This window comes from Bos mutus, chromosome 21 (genome assembly GCF_027580195.1).
Source record: "Bos mutus isolate GX-2022 chromosome 21, NWIPB_WYAK_1.1, whole genome shotgun sequence".
In the NCBI taxonomy this organism is placed as follows: domain Eukaryota; kingdom Metazoa; phylum Chordata; class Mammalia; order Artiodactyla; family Bovidae; genus Bos; species Bos mutus.
Genome location: NC_091637.1, coordinates 30776555 through 30800559, shown reverse-complemented (window position 1 = coordinate 30800559; position 24005 = coordinate 30776555). Strand labels below are relative to the sequence as shown.

Sequence of the window (24005 nt, the reverse complement as noted above, 5' to 3'; positions counted from 1 at the left end):
TGCTGGGAGGGATTGGGGGCAGGAGGAGAAGGGGACGACAGAGGATGAGATGGCTGGATGGCATTGCTGACTCAATGGACATGAGTCTGGGTGAACTCCGGGAGTTGGTGATGGACAGGGAGGCCTGGCGTGCTGAGATTCATGGGGTCGCAAAGAGTCGGACACGACTGAGCAACTGATCTGATCTGATCTGATAGGAATGTGGAGTTTGAAAGTTTGGACTAGAGATAGAAATTTGGGAATCAACTGCATTTAGATGGTATTTGAAACTGTGAGACTGGATAAATTCACCAAGAGTGTAGATGTAGAAGAAGTCCTAGGACTAAGCCCTAGATGCTATAAGTTTAAGAGGTAGGGGAGAAGAGGAGAATGAAGACCAAAGACAAATGGAAAAGTAAGGCAGGAAAACCAGGATAGAGAGTGTGTTGTTCTGGAATCTAAGTGAAGTGTCTCAGTAAGGGAAAGCGTGGTCTTCTGTGTCAAATGCTGCTCGTAGGTCAGGGAAGATGAGAACTGAAAAGTGCCTCATTGATCAGCCACGTAGAGGTCATTGGTGACTTTGAACAGTTTTAGTAATGGTGGTATTGGGGGCAAAAACCTGATTGGAGTGTTTAAAAGTAGTTACATGGTTGTATTCACTTGATGATCAGCCGTCGAAGCTAATCATGAGCTGAGTTCATTTGTGATTTGTGTGCTTTTCTTGTATGTGTGTCATATTTTAATTAAAAAGTTTTTAGAAGTAGAATGGGAGGCCTGGCAATGGAGACAATGAATGCAAACGACTCTTTAGAGGCTTCTAACCATATGGTAGAGCAGAGAAATAGACAGTAGCTAGAGGGGGAGCAGGACCAACAGAGGAACTTTTTAAAGATTAGAAGATAATAGCATGCTTTATATGCCGATGGGAATGCTCCAGTTAAGAGGGAAAGGTTAATCATACATGAGATGAGAGTTATTGGAGTGATGTTCTTGAGTCGGTGGGAGAGAATATGAACACAGCTGCAAATTGATGGGTGAACTTGTTAGTTGGAGCAGGTTTCAGTTTTTTAGTGAAATTGGAAGCAGAATGTTAAAAGAATATTGAAAGTTTGAAGAGAGAGGAAAGATACAAAATTACAATATAGGACAGTCTGAGAGAAGTAAGGCCTATTTATTTAAAGTACAAAACGGTTAACATGGCTGAGTAACATTAGCATTTTTTTGCAGTCATGCTGAACAGGACAGGTATGCAAAGGGGAGAAAGATTGTTTAGTCAGTAACCAGAGATGGAGGTTTTCCACCATCTGGAAATAAGATGATATAAGAGGAGGGCAAGGAAATTGAAGGCATATGCAAAGGAGTGCTTAGAGCCATTGATAATAGAAACTGAACTGGGTAAAGAAAGAAGAGAGAACATAAGGGGAGAGAGGGACAGTGGAAAGAATTATAGCCCTCAGTGGGGTCAGAGGGTTGTTGGAGTAAGGGACTAAAAGGGGTCAGCTGGAATGGGGAGGTCACAGAGAGATTTTGGAAATCGAGATTGTTGATGGTATTGGTAATGGACAGATTGAGGATATGACCATGGGTATGGCTGAGGTAGCGTGAAGGGTAAGATGAATGGAGAATTGCTCAAAGAATTGAGGAGCCAGGATGTCAAAGTCTTCAAGAATTAAGATAAGACTAGTATTGGAGAGAGTAACAAGACCCAGAAGCTAAAAATCCTAGAGAAATGAAGGGAATTGACCTGCTGGTTAATAGATGACACAAGCAATATACGAGTGACATTATCCGATGACATGAGATTCAAAATGCAACGCTTTTAAGGAGAAAGGAGGGAAAACCTTTTGAGAGTGGCAGTGAGGGCCTGGAGTACCACCTTGAGGCCCCAGTGGTATGAGGATGCTGGCAGACAAAGCAGCATCTGCTGGAGAGGATTGGAGAGGGTAAAAAAAAAAAGAAATTTTTTTTAAATTTTTTAAAAACCATTATCAGTGAATGTCCCCAACAAATTGAATAATAGAGCTTTAAAAATGACAACTGTTTTTTTCCTTAGTTGGTGCTTCTCGTGCTGCTGTTGATGCTGGCTTTGTTCCCAATGACTTGCAAGTTGGACAGACAGGAAAAATAGTGGCACCAGTAAGTACTGCAGTAAAATATGCCATGCAAAATTCTGTGGGGATAAGAACTACATGTGTTTGTGGAACAGTCATCTCAGTGAAGTGATGATCTATTCAGTGTGCCTAAGCAGTTAGCCTTTATCCTGGTGAATGTGTCCTCACAGGCCTATGGATTTCTTGGCCTCAGTAAAATGTATAGCAGGTCTTAAATCCAGCAGTGTTTTTCAGAGTTTTTAAAGCAGTAGAATACTTTGTCAGATTTGTCACAACACTAAATATGAAATTGAGAGAAGCATCATTTTATTATATAGTTCACCTTAGCATTTATTTACCATAATGCCTATGTACTATAAAATCTGTCCATAAAACCAATGAATCTATATTAATGAACACAGACTCTCAAAATCAGGGGCTGTGAATTGACAGCTATAGTCTGACATCTTCCTGAACACCTAGTTTATTTCTGTATTATGTCTGGTTGCATGAAATTCAGTAAATTCTGTAAATTCAGGAATTCTGATTCCGTTCTGATCCGTATTAGATTATTCTTCAATTAAAACTATTCAAAACTTAGGAATATATTGGTTTCAAAGTTGAATTACTAACAATATCGAATGATTGTCACGTTTCTTAGATGATACAAGTTTTCAGTGGGTAGAATTCTTAGCCAGCTTAAATCTTTATTGTGTGGAGGAAAATGAGTTTTTAAATATATTTCAAAATGTACTTTTAATGTATTTCAAAACAAGATATTAAGTCATATCCATTAAAAAAATCTCATATCTCATCAGATGTTCATTTAAAATTTCAAAATAATAAAAAAAATTTGTCTTGTCTTTGAAGTTTGTTTTGAAGAGAGTTCAGTCTTTTGCCCATTTTAAAATTGGGTTCTCTGTCTTTGTATTGCTTCCTTATTCATTTTCTTTTGAAGAGCAGGAATTTTTATTTTTATAAGATCTAATTATTGATGGTTGTTAATGCTTTTTGTGTTATTCAGCTTATTTGAATTCAGATAAGATCTCAGAATCTAAAATAGTTAGAAAAATCATGTGACCTGTTTGCTTGTGATTTCGCATTTGTCAGGCTGTGAGAACATTTATTGAGCAGGTAAATTCGAACCTTCCCTGACATTTAATGAGGAATGGCAAAGAGGTATTTTTTGGTGGAAATCTTGTTTGTCCTAGTTTACATGAATAAATATCTTTAGATTTGAATTTATTTACCAAAGATGAAGCCCACAACCTTTCTAATCAATAATACTTCTACAGCAAAGTATGGTGGGAGACAGGCTTTTATTTACATTGACTTTTCAGGAACAATACACTTGTTTCTAAGTAGCATGGCAGAATGACAGGGAACAACCCGTGGCATCCTTACTTGTAGATAAATGTCATGCAGTCAGCTTTCTTCAACATTACTGTCATGACTGTAGGATTACTGAAAATTTTTCATAAGGAATTTAAAACATATTAAAGTCTTTGAAGACTTTCTTTAACATGAATCCTGTATTCCCTGGAGATTCTGGCTCATTAACTCTGAGTTAGACTTCAGTGTGTGTGTGTGTCTGTCTGTCTCTGTGTGTATTATTTGTCTGTGTGTAGTTGTGTATATGTTTGTGTATATTTTTCTTTTAAGACTCTTAATCTTTTTTGAGCTGATTTCAAGTTTACAGAAAACTTTGAAGTACAAAGTAAAAACCTTTATTTTTGTGGACTTTTTGAGAGTAAGTTGCTGAGATGATTCTCCATCATTTCCAAATAAGTAGGACATTCTCCTATAAAACCACAATACAGCTTTTAAAATCAGGACATCGGCACCAGTACATTAATACTATGTGATCATCAGACCCTGTTCAGGTTTTGCCAGTTGTCCCAATAATGTCCTATATGTTTTAGCAAAGGGTTGTAATTTGTAATCAAATGTTGCATATGGTTGTCATGTGTCCTTCCATCTCAAACAGTTCCTGTCTTATTTTGACTTTCATAACCTTGACACTTTTGAAAATTATAGGACAGCTATTTTGTAGAGTAGAATGTCCCTTATTTTGGGTTTATCTGTTGTCTCCTCACCGTTCTATTTAGAATATATATGCGCCTTTGACAGGAATATCCCAAAAGTGATATTTCATCCTATAAAGTGGTATACAGTTTCATTGTGTCTTATTAGGTTTTCACTTTGTTTGATTAAGGTGATATTTCTCAAACTTCTCCACTGTAAAGCTGTTTTTCCCTTTGTAATTAATAAATTTTTTATAAGGAGGTACTTTGAAATGATGTGAATATTCCAGTTCTCAAACTTTCAGTTTATTCATTTACATTTATTTTCTTATAAGCGAACATTGAATATTTATTTATAATAGGACTTATTGTCCCTATTAGGTTCAGTGGGTGAAAATCTGTTGTTATTCTTTCTGTTGATGTACAAATTGTTCCGCATTTGGCCAGTGAGAAGCCCTTCTGGGGGCTTCTGTGTCTTAACATGTTCCCATCATTCTTTGGGGCCTTACTGATAGAATAAGATGTTCTAGGCTTTTTGTACCTTTGCTATCCCAGCCCTGGCATCAGTCTTTTCTCCAGGGAATCCTGGTTCCTTTTAGTGGAAGAATAGTATGAAGCTGACATCTGAATATTACTTGTGCCTGTTGCTGTTTGGATATTGCTGTTTGGATATTGCTGTTCTTAGGACACCTCAGTGAAAAAAGTTAGGGAGTGTGTGTAGGTATGTATGTGTAGGCAGATACACAGACTTATGTATTCATAATAATACATTGCTTGGTTTTTAAATGTTAAACCACCTTGAGTTGCTGTGATAAATCCTACTTGTTCATGATATGATCATGATATAATTTTAATATATTGCCGGCTTTCATTGACTGATGCTTTGTTAAGGAGTCTGGGGTCTGTCTTTATCAAAATAATCTGTAATTTTCCTCCTCATCCCCAATATCTTTGTTCAGTTTTGGTATTGGCATTATGCTGCCTTCATGAAATGAGTTGAAAGATACTCTCTCCTGGTGTATTTTCTGAATGAGTTTGTGTAAGATTGGTTTGTGTTTGTGTCTTTCTTAAATGTTTGATAGAACTCACCACTGAAGCCATCTGAGCTTTGAGTTTTCTTTGTTGGAGCATTTGACAGTTAACTCAATTACTTTGATAGATTTAGGGCTATTCAGATTTTCTCTTTTGTTTTGAGTCTGTTTTGCTAAGTGATGTATTTAAAGGAATTGGTTCAGTTCTCTTAAGTTATCAAATATATTGGATAAAGTTGTTTATACAATCTTGCCCTGTTTCCTTTCATTGTTTGTAAAATCTGGTGTGATAGCTCCTTCTAAATTTTGCCGTTTGTGTCTTCTATTTTTTTGTTTCCCTTTCCTACATCAGTCCAGCGAGGAATTTATAATATTAAACATTTATAATGATTCAGCTTTCTAAAATAATAAGTTTATTGAGATACAATTCATTTACCATACAGTTTGTCTAAGTAACTATTTAATTCAGTGACTGTTAGTTTATTTACAGAATTGTATAAACATCGCCTGTCAGTTCTAGTACATTTTCATCATCTCCAAAAGAAATTGCACAACTGCACTCCTATTTTCTTTTCAGCTCCCCAGTCCTAGGCAATTACCAGTCTACTTTCTGTCTTTGTGAAAGTAAAAGTGGTAGTTTCTCAGTTGTGTTTGACTCTTTGTGACTCTGTGGACTGTAGCCCACCAGGCTCCTCTGTTCATGGGATTTCCCAGGCAAGAATACTGGAGTGGATTGCCATTTCCCTCTCCAGGGGATCTTCCCAACTCAGGGATAGAACGTAGGTCTCCTGCGTTGCAGGCAGATTCTTTACCCGTCTGAGCCACCAGGGAAGCTCTTTCTGTCTATATAGATTTACCTATTCTGGACATTTATGTAAGGGGAATCATAGACTAAATGGTCTTTTATGGCTTTTTTAAAAAAAATAGCATGTTTTAATTTATTCATGTTATAATATTCCTTTTTATTGCCATATAGTAATTCCATTGTACTGATATACCACATTTTATGTATCCACTCATCATCTGATGGAAATTTGGGCTGTTTACTTTTTGGCTGTTATGAATAATCCAGATAGAAATATTCATATACAGGTTTTTGTGTGGACATATGCTTTCATTTCTCTTGGATATATACACAGGAGTAGACTTGCTGGTTCATATGATAACTTTATGTTTAACCTTTTGAGGAACTGTTTTCTGGAGCGGCTACACCGAAAATGAACCAATTCTTAACTTTGTTAATTTTTCTCATTGTTTTCTTTTTACTGATTTTTGCTCTTAATTTCCTTCCTTCTGCTTACTTTAGATTTACCTTGCACTTAAGGTAGAACTTTGCTTCATTAATTTTGTATTTTGCTTTTTAAAATGTAAATGTTAAAGATATAAATTCTTCAGTATTAAAATTCATTAAATCTTATTTTATGTCCCAACAAATGCCGTATTGTGGTGACTATGCCTTGTGCACCTGACGAGAATGTATATCCTGCCATTGGACACTGCAGGAATACTCTAAAATATGGCAGCAGAGATATGTCCCAAACGAAACAGAAAATTTTGAAAACACAGGAAAAAACGGACAAAGCTTTGGTGAACTGTGGGACAACTTTAGGAGGTCTATTATGTGTGTAATTGGAGGAGAAAAACTCAGATCTCAGATGCTCAACAAATACCAAGAGTAGGAAACAGGAAGGCAACTACAGGGCATGTAACAGTCAGATTGCTTAAAGAATGATTAGAAGAAAAAATCTTTTTTTCAAAAAAGAAGTCATTTTATTTTTAGTACATTTGCTTTGGAGGGAGAGCCAATTAATTGGAAAGAGTGCATAATTTAACCAACATCAGATCGCTCTGCTGCATTCCCTGTTGAAACTTTTCTTTTTCAAAGTCTTTTCTTATTAAGGTTCTTACAGAGTATTGAGCAGAGTTCCCTGTGCTATGCAGTAGGTCCCTGGGTAATCTGTTTTAAATATATCAGTGTGTATGTGTCACTTCTAATCTGTCCCTCCCCACCACCCTCTCCCCCTGGCAACAATAAGTTTGCTCTCTTAAGTCCATGAGTCAGTTTCTGTTTTATAAATAAGTATGTTTGTACCTTTTTTTATTTTAAGATTCTGAATGTAAGTAATATCCTATGATATTTGTCTTTCTCTGCCTGCCTTACTTTACTCTTTCATATTCTTTTCCATCATAGATTATCACGGGATGTTGAATATAGTTCCCTGTGCTGTAGAATAGGACTATCCTATGATAGTTTGCATCTGCTAATCCCAGACTCTCAATCTTTCCCTCCCTCACCCCTTGTCCCTTGGCGCCACTAATCTGTTCTCTAAGTCTGTGAGTCCATTTCTGTTTCATAGATATGTTCATTTGTATGATTTTTCAGATTCCACATATAAGAAATATCACATCATAATTGTCTTTCTCTTTCTGACTTACTTTGCTTAGTATGATAATCTATCCATGTTGCTGCAAATGGTATTGTTTCATTCCTTTTAATGACCTGAGTAATATTCCATTGTGGGGCTTCCCAGGTGGGTCAGTGAGAGATGCAGGAGACACGGGTCCAATCCTTGGATTGGGAAGATTCCCTCAAGTAGAAAATGCCAACCCATTGCAGTATTCTTGCCTGGAAAATTTCATGGATAGAGGCCTGGCGGGCTGCGATCTTTGGGGTTGCAAGAGTATTGGACATGACTGAGCATGCACACAGTATTCCATTCCTTACATGTACCACATCTGCTTTATCCATTCCTCTGTTATTGGACATTAGGTTGCTCCTATGTCTTGACTATTATAAATAGTGCTGCAGTGAACATTGGGATGCCTGTATCTTTCAGAATATTGGATTCCTCCAGATATATGCTCAGGAGTGGGCTTGCTGGATCATGTGGTAGATCTAGTTTTAGTTTTTTAAAGAATGTATAGTGGCTGTACCAATGTATATTCCCATCAATAGTGTAGGAAGGTTTCCTTTTCTTTATACTCTCTCCACAATTTATTGTTTGTAGAATTTTTAATTTCTACAATGGCCATTCTGACTGGTGTGAGGTGATACCTCATTATAGTTTCAATGTGCATTTCCCTCATAATTAATGATGTTGAGCATCTTTTCCTATGCCTCTTGGCCTTCTGTGTGTCATAAATGTTAGTTTCCAGATTCACTGACTTTATAGCTTTCTCCAGTTAATGATCAGCAAGCACCTTTTATTACTTTAAGTGAAAACAAATTAGAAGACCTGAAATCTCATAATCAAGAATTGTTTTCTGGCAGACAAGCAAAGTTGTTTCATCTGTGTTTATGGTTGATATAATTATATTCAAAACCCACAAATAAGGTATATCCACTTCAATACTGATAAAAAGAAACTCTTAAAAGCAGTGAGAGAAAAGTATAAATGAACTCAATATTCCAGTCAAAAAGCAGAGATCGCTGGATGTATAAAAAGCAAGACTCAACTGTATGCTGCCTATGGGAAATACATTTAGACAGAAAAAGATATGCCATACTAATAGTAAACATGAGGAATCTGAGTTGTCTTTATTAATATCAGGTAAAGCAAACTTCAAGACAGTGAGTACTGCCAAACATAAATTGATGGGCCATAAATTGATGAAAGGATCAATTTATCAGTAAGACAGAACAGTCATGAATGTGTAAGTACCCAATAGCAGAACTTCAAAATACATGAAGCAAAATCTGACAACTAAAGTGAGGAATAAACAAATTTATTATCCTAGTTGGAGGTTTCAATACTATACCTTCTCCCAATAATTGATGGAGTACTAGACCAAAAAATCCAGTTAGGATATAAAAGATCTACATGAGGGAGAACAAGCTATCTGTAAATCACACAGCAAGTATTTTTGGTTTTATTGGCCATAGAGTGTCTGTCATAACTACTTAACTCTTCGGTTGTAGAGCAGGAGCAGCCATAGATTGTAAATAAATTAATGAGTTGTATTCCATTAAAACTTTATATACAGAAACAGGTGGCGGTCCAGGTTTGGCCTATTGACTTAGCATTTATAGGACACTGAGCCACCTTTTTTTCCTCTACTTTTATTCTAGGACTCCAGTTGCTTATATTTTAGATATCTTTATATTCTTCTGTAGATTATTTAAGTTTTGCTCATTCCTTTTCATCTTTTTTCCCTCTGCTCTTCAGACTGAATAATTTTCATTGACTTACCTTCAAGATTACTGACTCTTCTATAATTTCTGATACGCTATTAAACCCAGCTAGGAAATTTATTTTGTATTTTTTAGTTCTAGATTTTCATTTGGTTCTTTTTATAGTTTCATTTCTCTGCTGAGGTTTCTTATCTGTTCAAACATTATAGGTATCTTTCTTTACATCCTTGACCATACTTGTAATAGCTGTTTTTAAATTCTTGTGTTCTAATTCCAAGTTCTTGGTTATTTCAGGGTTGATAACCTTTGATTGTAGTTTTCACATTTTCCTGTTTCATTATGTGTGTAGTACAATGGTTCTCAACATTTTTGTCTTGGGACTCCTTTTAAAATTTGTTGAGGGCCCTCAAAGAGCTTTTGTTTATTTGGTTCATAGGCAGTGATGTGTATTGTATTAGAGATACAAACTTAGGAATTTTTAAAATGTTTATTCATTTGAGAACTTTTTAAAATGTTTATTCATTTGAAATTAATAGTTATTTTATTAATTAATTATTAATTTTTATTAGACTATAGTTACCTTCAGTTCAGTTCAGTTCAGTCTCTCAGTCGTGTCCGACTCTTTGAGACCCCATGAATCGCAGCACGCCAGGCCTCCCTGTCCATCACCAACTCCCGGAGTTCACTCAGACTCACATCCATCGAGTTGGTAATGCCATCCAGCCATCTCATCCTCTGTCGTCCCCTTCTCCTCCTGCCCCCAATCCCTCCCAGCATCAGGGTCTTTTCCAATGAGTCAACTCTTCGCATTAGGTGGTCAAGGTACTGGAGTTTCAGCTTCAGCATCAGTCCTTCCAAAGAACACCCAGGACTGATCTCCTTTAGGATGGACTGGTTGGATCTCCTTTCAGTCCAAGGGACTCTCAAGAGTCTTCTCCAACACCACAGTTCAAAAGCATCAATTCTTTGGCACTCAGCTTTCTTCACAGTCCAACTCTCACATCCATACATGACCACCGGAAAAACCATAGCATCAAGATGGATCTTTGTTGGCAAAGTAATATCTCTGCTTTTCAATATGCTATCTAGGTTAGTCATAACTTTCCTTCCAAGGAGTAAGCATCTTTTAATTTCATGGCTGCAATCACCATCTGCAGTGATTTTGGAGCCCCCAAAAATAAACTCTGACACTGTTTCCACTGTTTCCCCATCTATTTCCCATGAAGTGATGGGACTGGATGCCATGATCTTCATTTTCTGAATGTTGAGCCTTAAGCCAACTTTTTAACTCTCCTCTTTCACTTTCATCAAGAGGCTTTTTAGTTCCTCTTCACTTTCTGCCATAAGGGTGGTGTCATCTGCATATCTGAGGTTATTGATATTTCTCCCGGCAATCTTGATTCCAGCTTCTGCTTCTTCCAGCCCAGCATTTCTCATGATGTACTCTGCATTGAAGTTAAATAAGTAGGGTGACAATATACAGCCTTGACGTACTCCTTTTCCTATTTGGAACCAGTCTGTTGTTCCATGTCCAGTTCTAACTGTTGCTTTCTGACCTGCATATAGGTTTCTCAAGAGGCAGGTCAGGTGGTCTGGTATTCCCATGTCTTTCAGAATTTTCCACAGTTTATTGTGATCCACACAGTCAAAGGCTTTGGCATAGTCAATAAAGCAGAAAAGATGTTTTTCTGGAATTCTCTTGCTTTTTCCATCATCCAGCAGATGTTGGCAACTTGATCTCTGGTTCCTCTGCCTTTTCTAAAACCAGCTTGAACATCTGGAATTTCATGGTTCATGTATGGAAGTTCATGGCTTGGAGAATTTTGAGCATTACTTTACTAGTGTGTGAGATGAGTGCAATTGTGCAGTAGTTTGAGCATTCTTTGGCATTGCCTTTCTTTGGGATTGGAATGAAAACCGACCTTTTCCAGTCCTGTGGCCACTGCTGAGTTTTCCACATTTGCTGACATATTGAGTGCAGCACTTTCACAGCATCATCTTTCAGGATTTGAAATAGCTCAACTGGAATTCCATCACCTCCACTAGCTTTGTTCGTAGTGATGCTTCCTAAGGCCCACTTGACTTCACATTCCAGGATGTCTGGCTCTAGGTCAGTGATCACACCATTGTGATTATCTTGGTCGTTAAGATCTTTTTTGTACAGTTCTTCTGTGTATTCTTGCTACCTCTTCTTAATATCTACTGCTTCTATTAGGTCCGTACCATTTCTGTCCTTTATCGAGCCCCTCTTTGCATGAAGTGTTCCTTTGGTATCTCTAATTTTCTTGAAGTGATCTCTAGTCTTTCCCATTCTGTTGTTTTCCTCTATTTCTTTGCATTGATTGCTGAGGAAGGCTTTCTTATCTCTCCTTGCTATTCTTTGGAACTCTGCATTCAGATGCTTATATCTTTCCTTTTCTCCTTTGCTTTTCGCTTCTCTTCTTTTCACAGCTATTTGTAAGGCCTCCCCAGACAGCCATTTTGCTTTTTTGCATTTCTTTTCCATGGGGATGGTCTTGATCCCTGTCTCCTGTACAGTGTCATGAACCTCCATCCATAGTTCATCAGGCACTCTATCGATCAGATCTAGTCCCTTAAATCTATTTCTCACTTCCACTGTATAATCATAAGGGATTTGATTTAGGTCATACCTGAATGATCTAGTGGTTTTCCCCACTTTCTTCAATTTAAGTCTGAATTTGGTAATAAGGAGTTCATGATCTGAGCCGCAGTCAGTTCCCGGTCTTGTTTTTGCTGACTGTATAGAGCTTCTCCATCTTTGGCTGCAAAGAATATAATCAATCTAATTTCAGTGTTGACCATCTGGTGATGTCCATGTGTAGAGTCTTCTCTTGTGTTGTTGGAAGAGGGTGTTTGCTATGACCAGTGCGTTCTCTTGGCAAAACTCTATTAGCCTTTGCCCTGCTTCATTCTGTACTCCAAGGCCAAATTTGCCTGTTACTCCAGGTGTTTCTTGACTTTCTACTTTTGCATTCCAGTCCCCTATAATGAAAAGGACATCTTTTTTAGGTGTTAGTTCTAAAAGGTCTTGTAGGTCTTCATAGAACCGTTCAACTTCAGCTTCTTCAGTGTTACTGGTTGGGGCATAGGCTTGGATTACCGTGATATTGAATTGTTTGCCTTGGAAATGAACAGAGATCATTCTTTTGTTTTTGAGATTGCATCCAAGTACTGCATTTCGGACTCTTTTGTTGACCATGATGGCCACTCCATTTCTTCTAAGGGATTCCTGCCCACAGTAGTAGATATAATGGTCATCTGAGTTAAATTCACCCATTCCAGTCCATTTTAGTTTGCTGATTCCTAGAATGTTGACATTCACTCTTGCCATCTCTTGTTTGACTACTTCCAATTTGCCTTGATTCATGGACCTGACATTCCAGGTTCCTACGCAATATTGCTCTTTACAGCATCGGACCTTGCTTCTATCACCAGTTGCATCCACAACTGGGTATTGTTTTTGCTTTGGCTCCATCCCTTCATTCTTTCTGGAGTTATTTCTCCACTGATCTCCAGTAGCATATTGGGCCCCTACCGACCCGGGGAGTTCCCTTTCAGTATCCTATCATTTTGCCTTTTCATACTATTCATGGGGTTCTCAAGGCAAGAATACTGAAGTGGTTTGCCATTCCCTTCTCCAGTGGACCACATTCTTTCAGACCTCTCCACATGACCCGTCTGTCTTGGGTGGCCCCACATGGCATGGCTTACTTTCATTGAGTTAGACAAGGCTGTGGTCTGTGTGATCAGATTGACTAGCTTTCTGTGATTATGGTTTCAGTGTGTCTGCCCTCTGATGCCCTCTCGCAACACCTACCTTCTTACTTGGGTTTCTCTTACGTTGGACATGGGGTATCTCTTCACAGCTGCTCCAGCAAAGTGCAGCTGCTGCTTCTTACCTTGGACGAGGGGTATCTCCTCACAGCCATGCTTCCTGACCTTGAACGTGGAGTAGCTCCTCTCGGCCCTCCTGTCCCCGCGCAGCCGCAGCTCCCTGGAGGTGGGGTTGCTCCTCTCTGCTACCTCCTCTGACCTCGGGCGCTCCTCTTGGCCGCCTCCCTGACCTCAGGCCTGTGGTAGCTCCTCTTGGCTTCCACCCCTGACCTCGGACGTGGGGTAGCTCTTCTCGGCAGCTGCCCCTGACCTCGGACGTGGGGTAGCTCCTCTTTAAATTCTATTATGTATTTCTGATATGGTGCCTCCAGGTTTTTTAATCTTTCAAGATAACCTTAATTATTCAAGGTCTTTTTTGATTCCATATACATTTTAGGATTGTTTGCTTTATTTCTGTGAAAAATGCTGTTGGAGTTTTGTTAGGAATTGCGTTTTATGTGTACATTGCTTTGGGCAGTATGGATGTTTTAACAATATTAATTCTTTTAATCTATGAGCACAGAGTATCTTTCCATTTTTTGTATCTTCATCATTTTCTTTCATCAGTGTCATAGATTTCCATGTACAAGTCTTTTACCTCCTTATGTTAAATACACCCCTAGGTATTTTATTCTTTTTGATGCAATTGTAAATGGGGTAGTTTTCTTAATTTTACTTTCTGATAGTTTGTTGTTAGTGTATAAAAACACGTTTCTGTATGTTGATTTTGTATCTTGCAACTTTACTGAATTCACCTATTAGTACTAACAATTTTTTGGTGGTATCTTTACGGTTTTCTCTATATAATAATACCATGTTGCCTGCAATTAGAGACAGTTTTCCTTCTTCCATTCCAAGGAATGCCTTTGGATGCCTTCTATTTCTTTTTCTTGCCTAATTGTACTGGTGTGGACTTTTAACACTATGTCAAATGAGAGTGATGAGAGAGTACATCCTTGTCTTGTCCCTAATCTTAGAAGAAAAACTTTCAACTTTTCATTGTTGAGTATGATGTTACCTGTGGGGTTGTCATATGTAACCTTTATTATAAAGGTTAAGTGAAGTGAAAGTCACTCAATCATATCTGACTGTTTGCAACCCCATGGACTATACAGTCCATGGAATTCTGGAATACTGGAGTGGATTGCCTATCCCTTCTCCAGGGGATCTTCCCAACCCAGGGATCAAACCCAGGTCTTCCTCATTGCAGGCAGATTCTTTATGAGCTGAGCCACAAGGGAGGCCCTATGATAAAGGTATATTCCGTCTATACCCACTTTGTTGACTGTGTGTTCTTTATTCTATTTTTAGTCAATTTTGTTTGTGAGATTCATTCATTTAAAGAAGGTAGCAGTTTTCATTTGTGTTTCATTAATGTATGGCATTCTATTTTATAAATATATCATACTTCCACCATTTTTCCATTAATGGATGTTTATTTAGGTGGTCTATAATTTCTTGCTATTACAAGTAATGTTGCTGTGAAAATTCTTAAAAAATGTTTCCTTGTATGTTCGTGTTTCCCTAGAGAAGTATGCATAAGAGTGAAATTGCTTAATTATGTATAGTAAATGTCTGGCTTTACCAGATATTGACATACTGCTTCTCAACAGCTTATAAAATTTACCTTCATTCTCATCCTTGCTGTATTTTGGTATTTTCAGTTTTTTTTTTTTTTTAACATCTTTTGCAGTTGTAGAGGTAGATGATGGTTCCAAAGATAGATAATGGTGGTGATTACACAACAAGGCAAACATACTTAATGCCACAGAACACTTACCAATGATTAAAATGGTAAATTTTATGTTAGGTATATTTTACTACAATTTTTTAAAAGCTTTGCTAGTCTAATGGGCATGAAATCTCACTGTGCTTTTAAATTTGCTTTTCCCTGATTACGAGTAAGGAATCTTTCATTCATGGTTTTTTCCCCCCTCTGAATTTCTCGTTCATATCTTTTTTGCCTATTTTTTGCCTATCTTCTTAACAATTTTGGGAGTTCTTTTATGTATTCTGAATATTAATCTTTTGTTGGTTATGTGTGTTACATATATTTTCTCTCAGTTATGACTGTCTTTGTTTTCTGAATCTTTTTTTTTTTTTTAATAAACAGGAGCTTTTAATTTTAATGTGGTTGAACGTTTTTTCCTTTTTGATATATACTTCTTTTGGTGTTTTATTTAAAGGGATCTCTGCTAAGAGAAAGTCTTAACAATATTAACCTGTATTTTTTTTCTTAAAAGTTTTATTAAAGTTTTGCTTTTCATATTTCCCGCTCAGTTAATATACTTGATTTAATTGTTTGTTTGGTATGAAGTAACTATTTAATTTTTCCTCATGTAGCTAATCGTTTATTACGCATTTTCTTCTGCTCCAGACCTTTTACACATCAAGTTTACATATACGCAGAAGTCTCTTTCTGCATTCTGTGTTTTGTCTGTCAGTTGTTTATCATTGTACCAAAACTGCTCCTAGAGCTTTGTAATAAAATTTCCTACTTGGGCAATACCCATCTCTCCCATTCTTCTCCAGAATTGTCTCAGCTATTCTTGACTCTCTGTCTTTTCCCGCAGTTTTAGAATTAATTTGTCAAGCTCCATATTTGGAATGTTGATTGACAAACATCCCTGTCTTTTATTTTCAAGGGAATTCTAGTGTTTCACCACTAGGAGTGCTCCTAAAGCAGTTTCCTACAATACACTGTGTCATATCATGTATGGTTTTATGGTTATGCTAACCATAAAAATGGTTAGCAGTCCAGACTCTGTAGCCAGGTTGCCTGAATTCAGTTCTTAGTGTTACCACTTGCTTTCTGTGTGGCCTTGGACAGATCACTTAGCTTCTCTGTACCACCGTTTTTTCAGCTGTGTAATGGCAATGGTAACAGTCTGTACTTTGTATGTAGTTCTGAAGATTTAAAGCATTAGTCTGTGTCAAACACTTAAAACTGTGCCTGGCATATAGTATGAGTACTGTGAATTAATACACTATTTATAATCGTGAATTAGTATTATAAATCTAGTTTGTTAGAGGTTTTTTTGTTTTGAAATCATGAACAGGTATTGAATTCTTTACTGTTATCTGATAATTTCATTGGATTTTATTAGGGCATTAATTAACATGTGTTGAGCTTAACAGAGTGTCAGATTTATGCTATGACTAGAATTTAATAAATATGGCTTTTTTAGCCTTGACATAGTTGGTAGTAGTTCCCATTTAACTTTTTTTCTGGATTACCTTTTAGAAGCCCCATTGATGACTTTACCTACCTCACCATTCAAACGTATAAACATACTACAGTCAAAGAGTTTCTGTTACGTCCTGCCAGAGAAGTGTGTTTTTTCACTTAGTGGAAGTAGATTACTTTGTCTGTATTTTGGTATTTTACTAACAGATTAGTGGTTCATTTATAATTCTGACTTGATGAATACTTACTCAATAAAGCAGTTTTGGGGAGAATTTACTAAGATAAGAAATTTTTTCTGAGTTCTTTTGAAGAAAATTCACTAATGTTGAAAAGTCTGTGTATGAACAAACTTTATGGGAGTTATTTGTACACAGCTGGGACTGAATTTATGGACTGCTTTTCTGACTTGCTAAAAAGCTAAAGAGTGACAACCCCTTTCATACTGCATTATCCAGCTTGGCTTTTAACTCTAAGAAAATGGTGTTCACAAATTGATGCTTTATTCCTTTGGGGTTGGTATAGAAGCATTAAATTGTACTAAAATATTCATATGTGAGTGCATTTAGCTGAAAGCAATTGATGTTCTATTCCCAAGAGGACAAAGAGAAATGCTGTATGGACCTGTAGTGCAGAAAACACCCTAAGCATGCTCCTTAAAGGTAATTACATGGCCTGGATGATCAAAGCCCTTACAGTGGAGCTTAAAGTGACAAAGGAGAAGTTGAAGAACTAACAAACTGTGGTTTGGATATATAGATAGTTTGGTTGTGCAGTAGTTAAAAACTTATTTGCTGAAAGTTAGTTGTAATTGTGTCTTTGCTTCATTTTCTTAACTAATTTTTATTAGACTGTTTTCTCTAAATATTTATTCCAAAAGAACCAGTGTCAGTCAAGTTTTCTTATCCATTACCATTTAGTATATAAAATTAATTTTTTAAGTTTTGGAGAGTCTGTTGAAGTTTTTATGTATATATTAGAACTTTTATAAAAGATTCCACTGATATAAATTGACGTGCCTTGTAGATGATCAATCTAATTTAACAGCTGGTATGAAAATCAGTAAGAGTAGACAGCAAATCTTTGTTGTAGCCATCTTGGTGTGGCAATTTGAATAAAACTGTTCTAAATTTCTATTCTTATTCTAACTGTATTTTTGGCCCTTTCATATAAAAGCTAATGTTTTTCCTCATGTATCGCTTCAGATAAGATAATCATGCACATTAATGTCAGAGAAAATAAAACACTGTACTAGAAGGAAATGTTTATTCAATGATAGTTGATCATTTAGCATATGTAATTCAATCCTCATGTTTATTTTAGAGCCAAAGATATGAGTACTAAGATCTTGTATAAAAGAACATTTTAGTATTTTAGTTTAATATATTTATATATTAATATTAACTAAAGTTAGTCTGAGAAGGAATTTGGGAAATGGATTAGGGGCAAGGGAATGCTTTCCATTTCCTTAAAGTGAAGTTATTTATATGGTCTCTAGTAAGGTTGGATGAATAGTAAATTTACTCTTATAAGCATTTCCCTTTTCTACGTTATTAGCTCTGCTCAGATTCTTAGACCTTTAAAAGGTGGTTCAAGGAGTTTTTGTGTAATTTGGGCTGAGCTCATAGAGAACTCAAGTTGCTTTTTTTCAGAACAGTTTTAGATTTACAGAAAAATGGCAAAAATAGTACAGAGAATTCCCATAAGTCTTTTACCTGGTTTCCCATATTGTTATTTTTTAATGTTATGTTGGAACTGTTTATGGGCTTCCCTGATGGCTCAGCTGGTAAAGAATCCGCCAGCAATGTGGGAGACCTGGATTCGATCCCTGGGTTGGGAAGATCCCCTGGAGAAGGAAAAGGCTACCCACTCCAGTGTTCTGGCCTGGATAATTTTGATAGTTATTAAAACAGGATTCTAGAATTAAGTGTTTTGAAGATGGAGAATTGTATAAAGGATTCTGTCAAGGAAATTACTTCCTGATGACTTTATTGTGGTAAAAATCTAATGAAATTTGCAACCATATTTAAGTGTATAATTCAGAGACATCATTTATATTCAGAATATTGTACAACCATAACCTCTGTATATACTCCAAATTTTTCATCACCCCAAAAAAGAAACTGTGTAACCATTAAGCAGTAGTTCTCCATTCCTTCCAACCTCAGGCTCTGGTAATCCCTAATCTACTTTATGTCTCTATGAGTTCACTATGCTGGATATTTTAAGAGTGAATCGTATACAATATTTGTCCTTTTGTGAGTGTCTTCTTTTAGCATATGTTCAGGTTTAATCCTTATTGTAGCATATGTCAGAATGTCATTCCTTTTTATGACTGAAAAATATTTTAATAATATTCCATGAATATTTTATTTATCTGTTGATAGATACTTTGGTCATTTTTACCTTTTGGCTATTGTGAATAATGCTGCTTTGAACATTTGCATATAATTATGTTAAGTTCCTGCTTTAAATTCTTTTGGGTGGTAAGTTAGGCCTGGGATTGCTGGGCCACATGATAAGTCTTTGTTTAGCTTTTTGAAGAGCCTCCAAACTGTTTTTCTCTAGTTACTATGTAGCTTTCATGAGCTTCTTGGCATAGAAACTATCTTTATTGTTTTAGATTAAGTAATCATCAAGAAAGGCTATGCACAAACAGTGACCTTATTTTTGGGAATGACCTTCATTTTGGGAATGAGGTAACTTGAGTGAAAAGAATAGTACTTTAAAGTCAGGTTCTATTGCCAGCTTGGTTCTTCAGGCCTCTATTTTTTTTTATCGATGACATAGATATTGTGCATAGAATTAGATATTGTGCATTGAATTGTGGTGCCGGAGAAGACTCTTGAGAGTCCCTTGGACAGCAAGGAGATCAAACCAGTCAATCCTAAAGGAAATCAGCCCTGAATATTCATTGGAAGGACGGATGCTGAAGCTGAAGCTTCAGTACTTTGGCCATCTGATGCAAATAGCTGACTCATTGGAAAAGAACCCGATGCTAGGAAAGATTGAGGGCAGGAGGAGAAGGGGGCGACAGAGGATAAAATGGTTGGATGGCGTCACTGACTCATTGGACATGAATTTGAGGAAACTCTGAGAGATGGCAAAGGACAAAGAAGCCTGGCGTGCTGTAGTCCATGGGGTCATATAGAGTTGGACATGAACTAGCAGCTGAACAGTAACAACAAATGCACAGATAACCTTAGAGTTTGCTTACTCTTACAAAATTCTGTATAGGTATATATAATTTAGCCGTTAGATCAATTAAACCTTACTGATGAAAAATCTTAAACTTTTTATTTGATTGCTAAAAATGCAAAGCTTTATAATATACTAATTATATTTCTAAGTAATTTGATGTTGTACACCCAAATATTTCAGTGTAATTTAATCATCTGAGTATTTTTATATTATACCTAGGAATTCCCTGGTCATCCAGTGGTGAGTACTCTGCACTTCGCTACAGGGGGCACAGGTTCGGTCTCTGGTTGGGGAACTAATCTCACAAGCTGTGGGGCATGGCCTACACACACACACACACACACACACACACACACACTTGACTGCTTTCTGCCATTCTAGGTGTCCTTGAAGAAAGTCTTCCTGCAATAGAAAATCTGTGCATTTAGTATAGAAGCTAATTACCTAAACTCAAAACATTTACATGCAAAATAGTTAAGTATTAAAAGTTATATTTTATTGTAAAAATACTCTATTAAGAAAAATTTATGTCAGATTCTATGCATCATGTAATCAAAACCTACATTTAAAAACAGTATTTAAAGACCAAGAGCTGAAATTTCACCTTTTTTGGTTTACATTTAAACTTTTGAATTCTAAATCACAATAGAGTTAGTTACTGTCCATTAAAAAAAAATCTTTTAACTTTGTATTTGAGAAACTGGGTTACTAAACTTATACTTTGAACAAAAATAATAAGGTATGTAATGAAGCAGCATGGGGTTTCCAGGTGGCTTAGTGGTAAAGAATCTACCTGCCAGTGTGGGAGACACAGGTTTGATCCCTGGGTCAGGTAGATACCCTGGAGGACTGCAACCCACTGCAGCATTCTTGCCTGGAAAATCCCATGGAGAGGTGCCTGATGGGCCATAGTCCAGAGTCCCAAAGAGTTAGACATGACTGAGTGAGTGCACAAATGCAATGAAACCTATGCTAGAAGTATAAATTACCACTTGCTTTGGTCATATTATAACTAGACTGGTCGTGAAGATGACATTTAATTGGCTTCTCTGGGGGGAAAGGTGGGCCAGTAAAAAGAATATAGAGGAACTCCGATCTGTGGATGAATTTAGGATTTTAAAACACCTTGGACTAAAAAACCCAAGCTATGTATTCTCTGCCTAATTAAGCACCGAGTCCATCTACTGAGCCGTGGAATATCTATTCATATGAGAAAGCTACAGAGGTTTCTTTTAAATGAGTTTTCTGATTTTGTTTCTAGACCTTTTCCATTAAAGTTATTGGAACCAGATATTGACTTCATCAAAAGCCAGGTGAAAGTTTTTATCCAAAGTGTTAGTTTTCTGTATAGGTTACATAAGCTAAACATCAAAGACATCAACAAACAAGAAATGGTTTCCAAGTCTTGCCTCTTCCATGAGTCGTCTTCTTGACGGCCTTGTAGCCAGTGCCTTTGTGTGAAGCATTTGTATTAGAGGCATTTCAGTTGATGTGCAACTAACTGGTCATTAGATAAATCAAAGGTTGTAGCTTATGTCCTAATTCAGGATGAGGAACTCAGAAATAAGCTATCAACTGATACATCTAGTAACATGGGGTGAAAACTAATGTTAGCTAAAATTGATACTTTTTTTTTTACATATAACCTTATGTTAGCTGTTCATCTCATCTTGTTTTAGTGATTTTTCTCCATGATAAATATATTTACTGGAGTTTTAATAAACTAGTGACTTCAGTTAAAGGGTATTAATAGCACTGTCACAATATTGAGTTATTTGTGGTGTAGTGGAAGTACTGAACTTAAACTCAAAGGTTAAGAAGCCTGCCTTTTACTAGGTGTGTGTAACTTTGAATGACTCATCAAGCCTCCTTGAGCCTGTGCTTTCTGTTCTATAAAATGAGAAAAATTTCCACCCCTTAGAGTTATTGTCATAGTGAAGTGAGATAATGTATATAGAGTATGGTTACTGGCATATTATAGACAATTCATGTAGTTGTGATGATTAACATGCCATCTCAAATACTGATACAATCTAAGTTAGTCCTAGTATAGGAGCATTATCTGATGGTTGAGACATACCTTCAGCTTCATATCAGGAATATGCATAAAGTTCTGTATTCATTTGAAACTCAGTTGAGGCATAAACCTGTCTGAGAATTTCATAATACAGGCAGAGAGCTGTTTGAGAGAAGAGCCACAGTTGTGCTTTGCATTTTGGGGCCTCTTCCAAAAAGAGGAGAGACTTAAAAACAATTTGGCAAACAGAGGAAATAGTTTGGCCTTTTAAATGAGTAGCAGGATGAAATATAGCAATATTAATGCACAAGAGACTTGCAGTAATTAGAAAATATAGTTCGGTTAATCTACTTCTCAAAGAGACATTCATTATTTCCTGTGATGAATTACATTTAACTCCTAACCTGGCATTTGTCCTGGGTATGTGTGTTGTGTTTTAGCTGTTGTAACAGTTGCTGTTTAAGGTTATGCCTCTATAGTCTTCTGAGTAAACAATGTTAAGAGAGCATGTGCCATTCTGTAAAATTTGTTTCATCCGAGGCAGTCTTACGGTATTGTTTTTAAGCACATAGGTAGGATTGCTGAATTCTAGTTTTTAATAGAACTACTTATATGATGTCTTTAAACTTTTTATCTTCAAATAAATGTAGCTTTTTACATTCCTTCCCCAATCTGGAAAGTGAGACTTTGTAGAAAAGGAATTTTAAACCTGATTTTTAAAGAGGCGAAGAAATACTGGCTTAGTTTTTCTGCTCTGAAAGCTCCAGATTTAACCACTCTTCTCATAGTCATATTTTTATATAAACATAAAAGTAAACATTTAAATCTTTCATTTCTACTTTGTTTAAGCAGTACTGAAGTTGCTGCAGGCTGAATACTGTTCCAATTCTAGGAAAAAAGATGTAATTTCAACTTGATATATTATTTTTTGTATGACAAATTTGATATGTCTTGGTAGCTGTCTCTGGGCCATGTATCCCTGTATGAAGATTATGTTAGAATTTTGTGAAGAAACTCACCTCAACTTTCTAGGCCAGCCAGCACTGTCTAGAAAGTTGGGCTGAATTCAAACTTTACAGCTAGTAGAAGAATTGTATCAAGTTAAATAGCAACTTCTCTTAATATAGTGATAGTTACTATCACAATAGTAAACCACTCAAGTAGTTTAAAGTGGGATTTATGTGGCAGTTGGTTGTCTAATGCCTTCTGGTTTAAAGATTTAGTGATCATTCAGTAATAAGAATAGCATTAATAGTAATGGCTCATATTTTGAGCACTTCACATGCATTGTGTTACTTAATAATCCCAACAATCCTATTAGCTGCAGGCATTTAATTTAAAAATAACATTTAAAAAATGTAGGTAGATATGTTGTTTCTTTAGACATAGTGCTGTTGCACACTTAATAGGCTACAGTGTACTGTAAACATAACTTTTATATACACTAGGAAACCAAAAACTTCTTGTGACTTGTTTTATTGTACCGCTCGCTTTACTGCAGTAGTCTGGAACGCGCAAAGTCTCCAGGGTGTGCCCGTATGCTTTTTTGAGAAGTGTGAGCCTTTCAGGGTAGAGTCTTCAGGTTTTTCTAAAATTTTAAGAAAGAGTATCTTACTAGAGAACAAAATTTGATTATCAGTTTCAGAGTATAAATTTACTGTTTTAAACCAGCCATTTTCATCTGGGTTTTCTTATAATGGTCTACCATACCTGAAAATTGGTGGATTTGAGTCATCTATGTGTTTCTCTATTGACTGCTCCCTTATTTAATCTTCAGCCTTGTCATTCTGCTGACTTTCCTTTTATGATCTTGTTCTGAGCCAATAAAAGCAAAGCTAACACAAGATGCTAATGTCATTCTGTCTTGAGGTCTTACTGTCATGCTCTGCAGTACCTCATAGAGCTTACAAGAAGGCTCTTCTTTACTTTGGTTTTTTGTTTGTTTGTTTGTTTTGTCAGAACCTCACGGATTGTGGGATCTTAGTTCCCTGACCAGGGATTGAATCTGGTCTCTGGTCTGTGGAAGTACGATCCTAATCACTGGACCTCCAGGGAATTCCCTTCTTTAGCTTGTTCTTAAATTATCTTGGATCTTTGGCTGTCTAGCACGGTGATAATGATGAAGTTACATGTCGATATTGGGCACTTGAAACGTGGCTAGATTTAATTGAGATTATATTATTAAAATTGGTTTCACCTATTTCGTTTCACTTTAATGAGGCTAATAGAAAATTTTAAAGTATGTGGCTTACAATATTTTTATATTATATATCCCTTTTGGATTTAATAGTGTTAGGTAAAAATCACAGCGTGCAAGTAAGAAACACTTTTCTCCTTAGCATCGGCACCAGAATCTTCTGGAGAGCAGGACTCAGAAATACATGCTCTTGGAATTCGGATTTCCTGCCCAAGATTTGAGTGAAGCAGGAGAGTGATGTTAGCAAATACTTACG

At 36.5% G+C, this 24005-nt stretch overlaps 1 protein-coding gene across 1 annotated transcript in view; it reads left to right on the top strand.

The window, feature by feature from the left end:
* ETFA (electron transfer flavoprotein subunit alpha) overlaps window positions 1–24005 on the top strand; it is a 69657-nt gene that overhangs the window by 22876 nt on the left and 22776 nt on the right. Inside the window, exon 9 of the mRNA XM_005891781.3 lies at window positions 2033–2115. Within this exon, the coding sequence (XP_005891843.2) occupies window positions 2033–2115 (83 nt within the window). The remainder of the gene's footprint in view (window positions 1–2032; window positions 2116–24005) is intronic.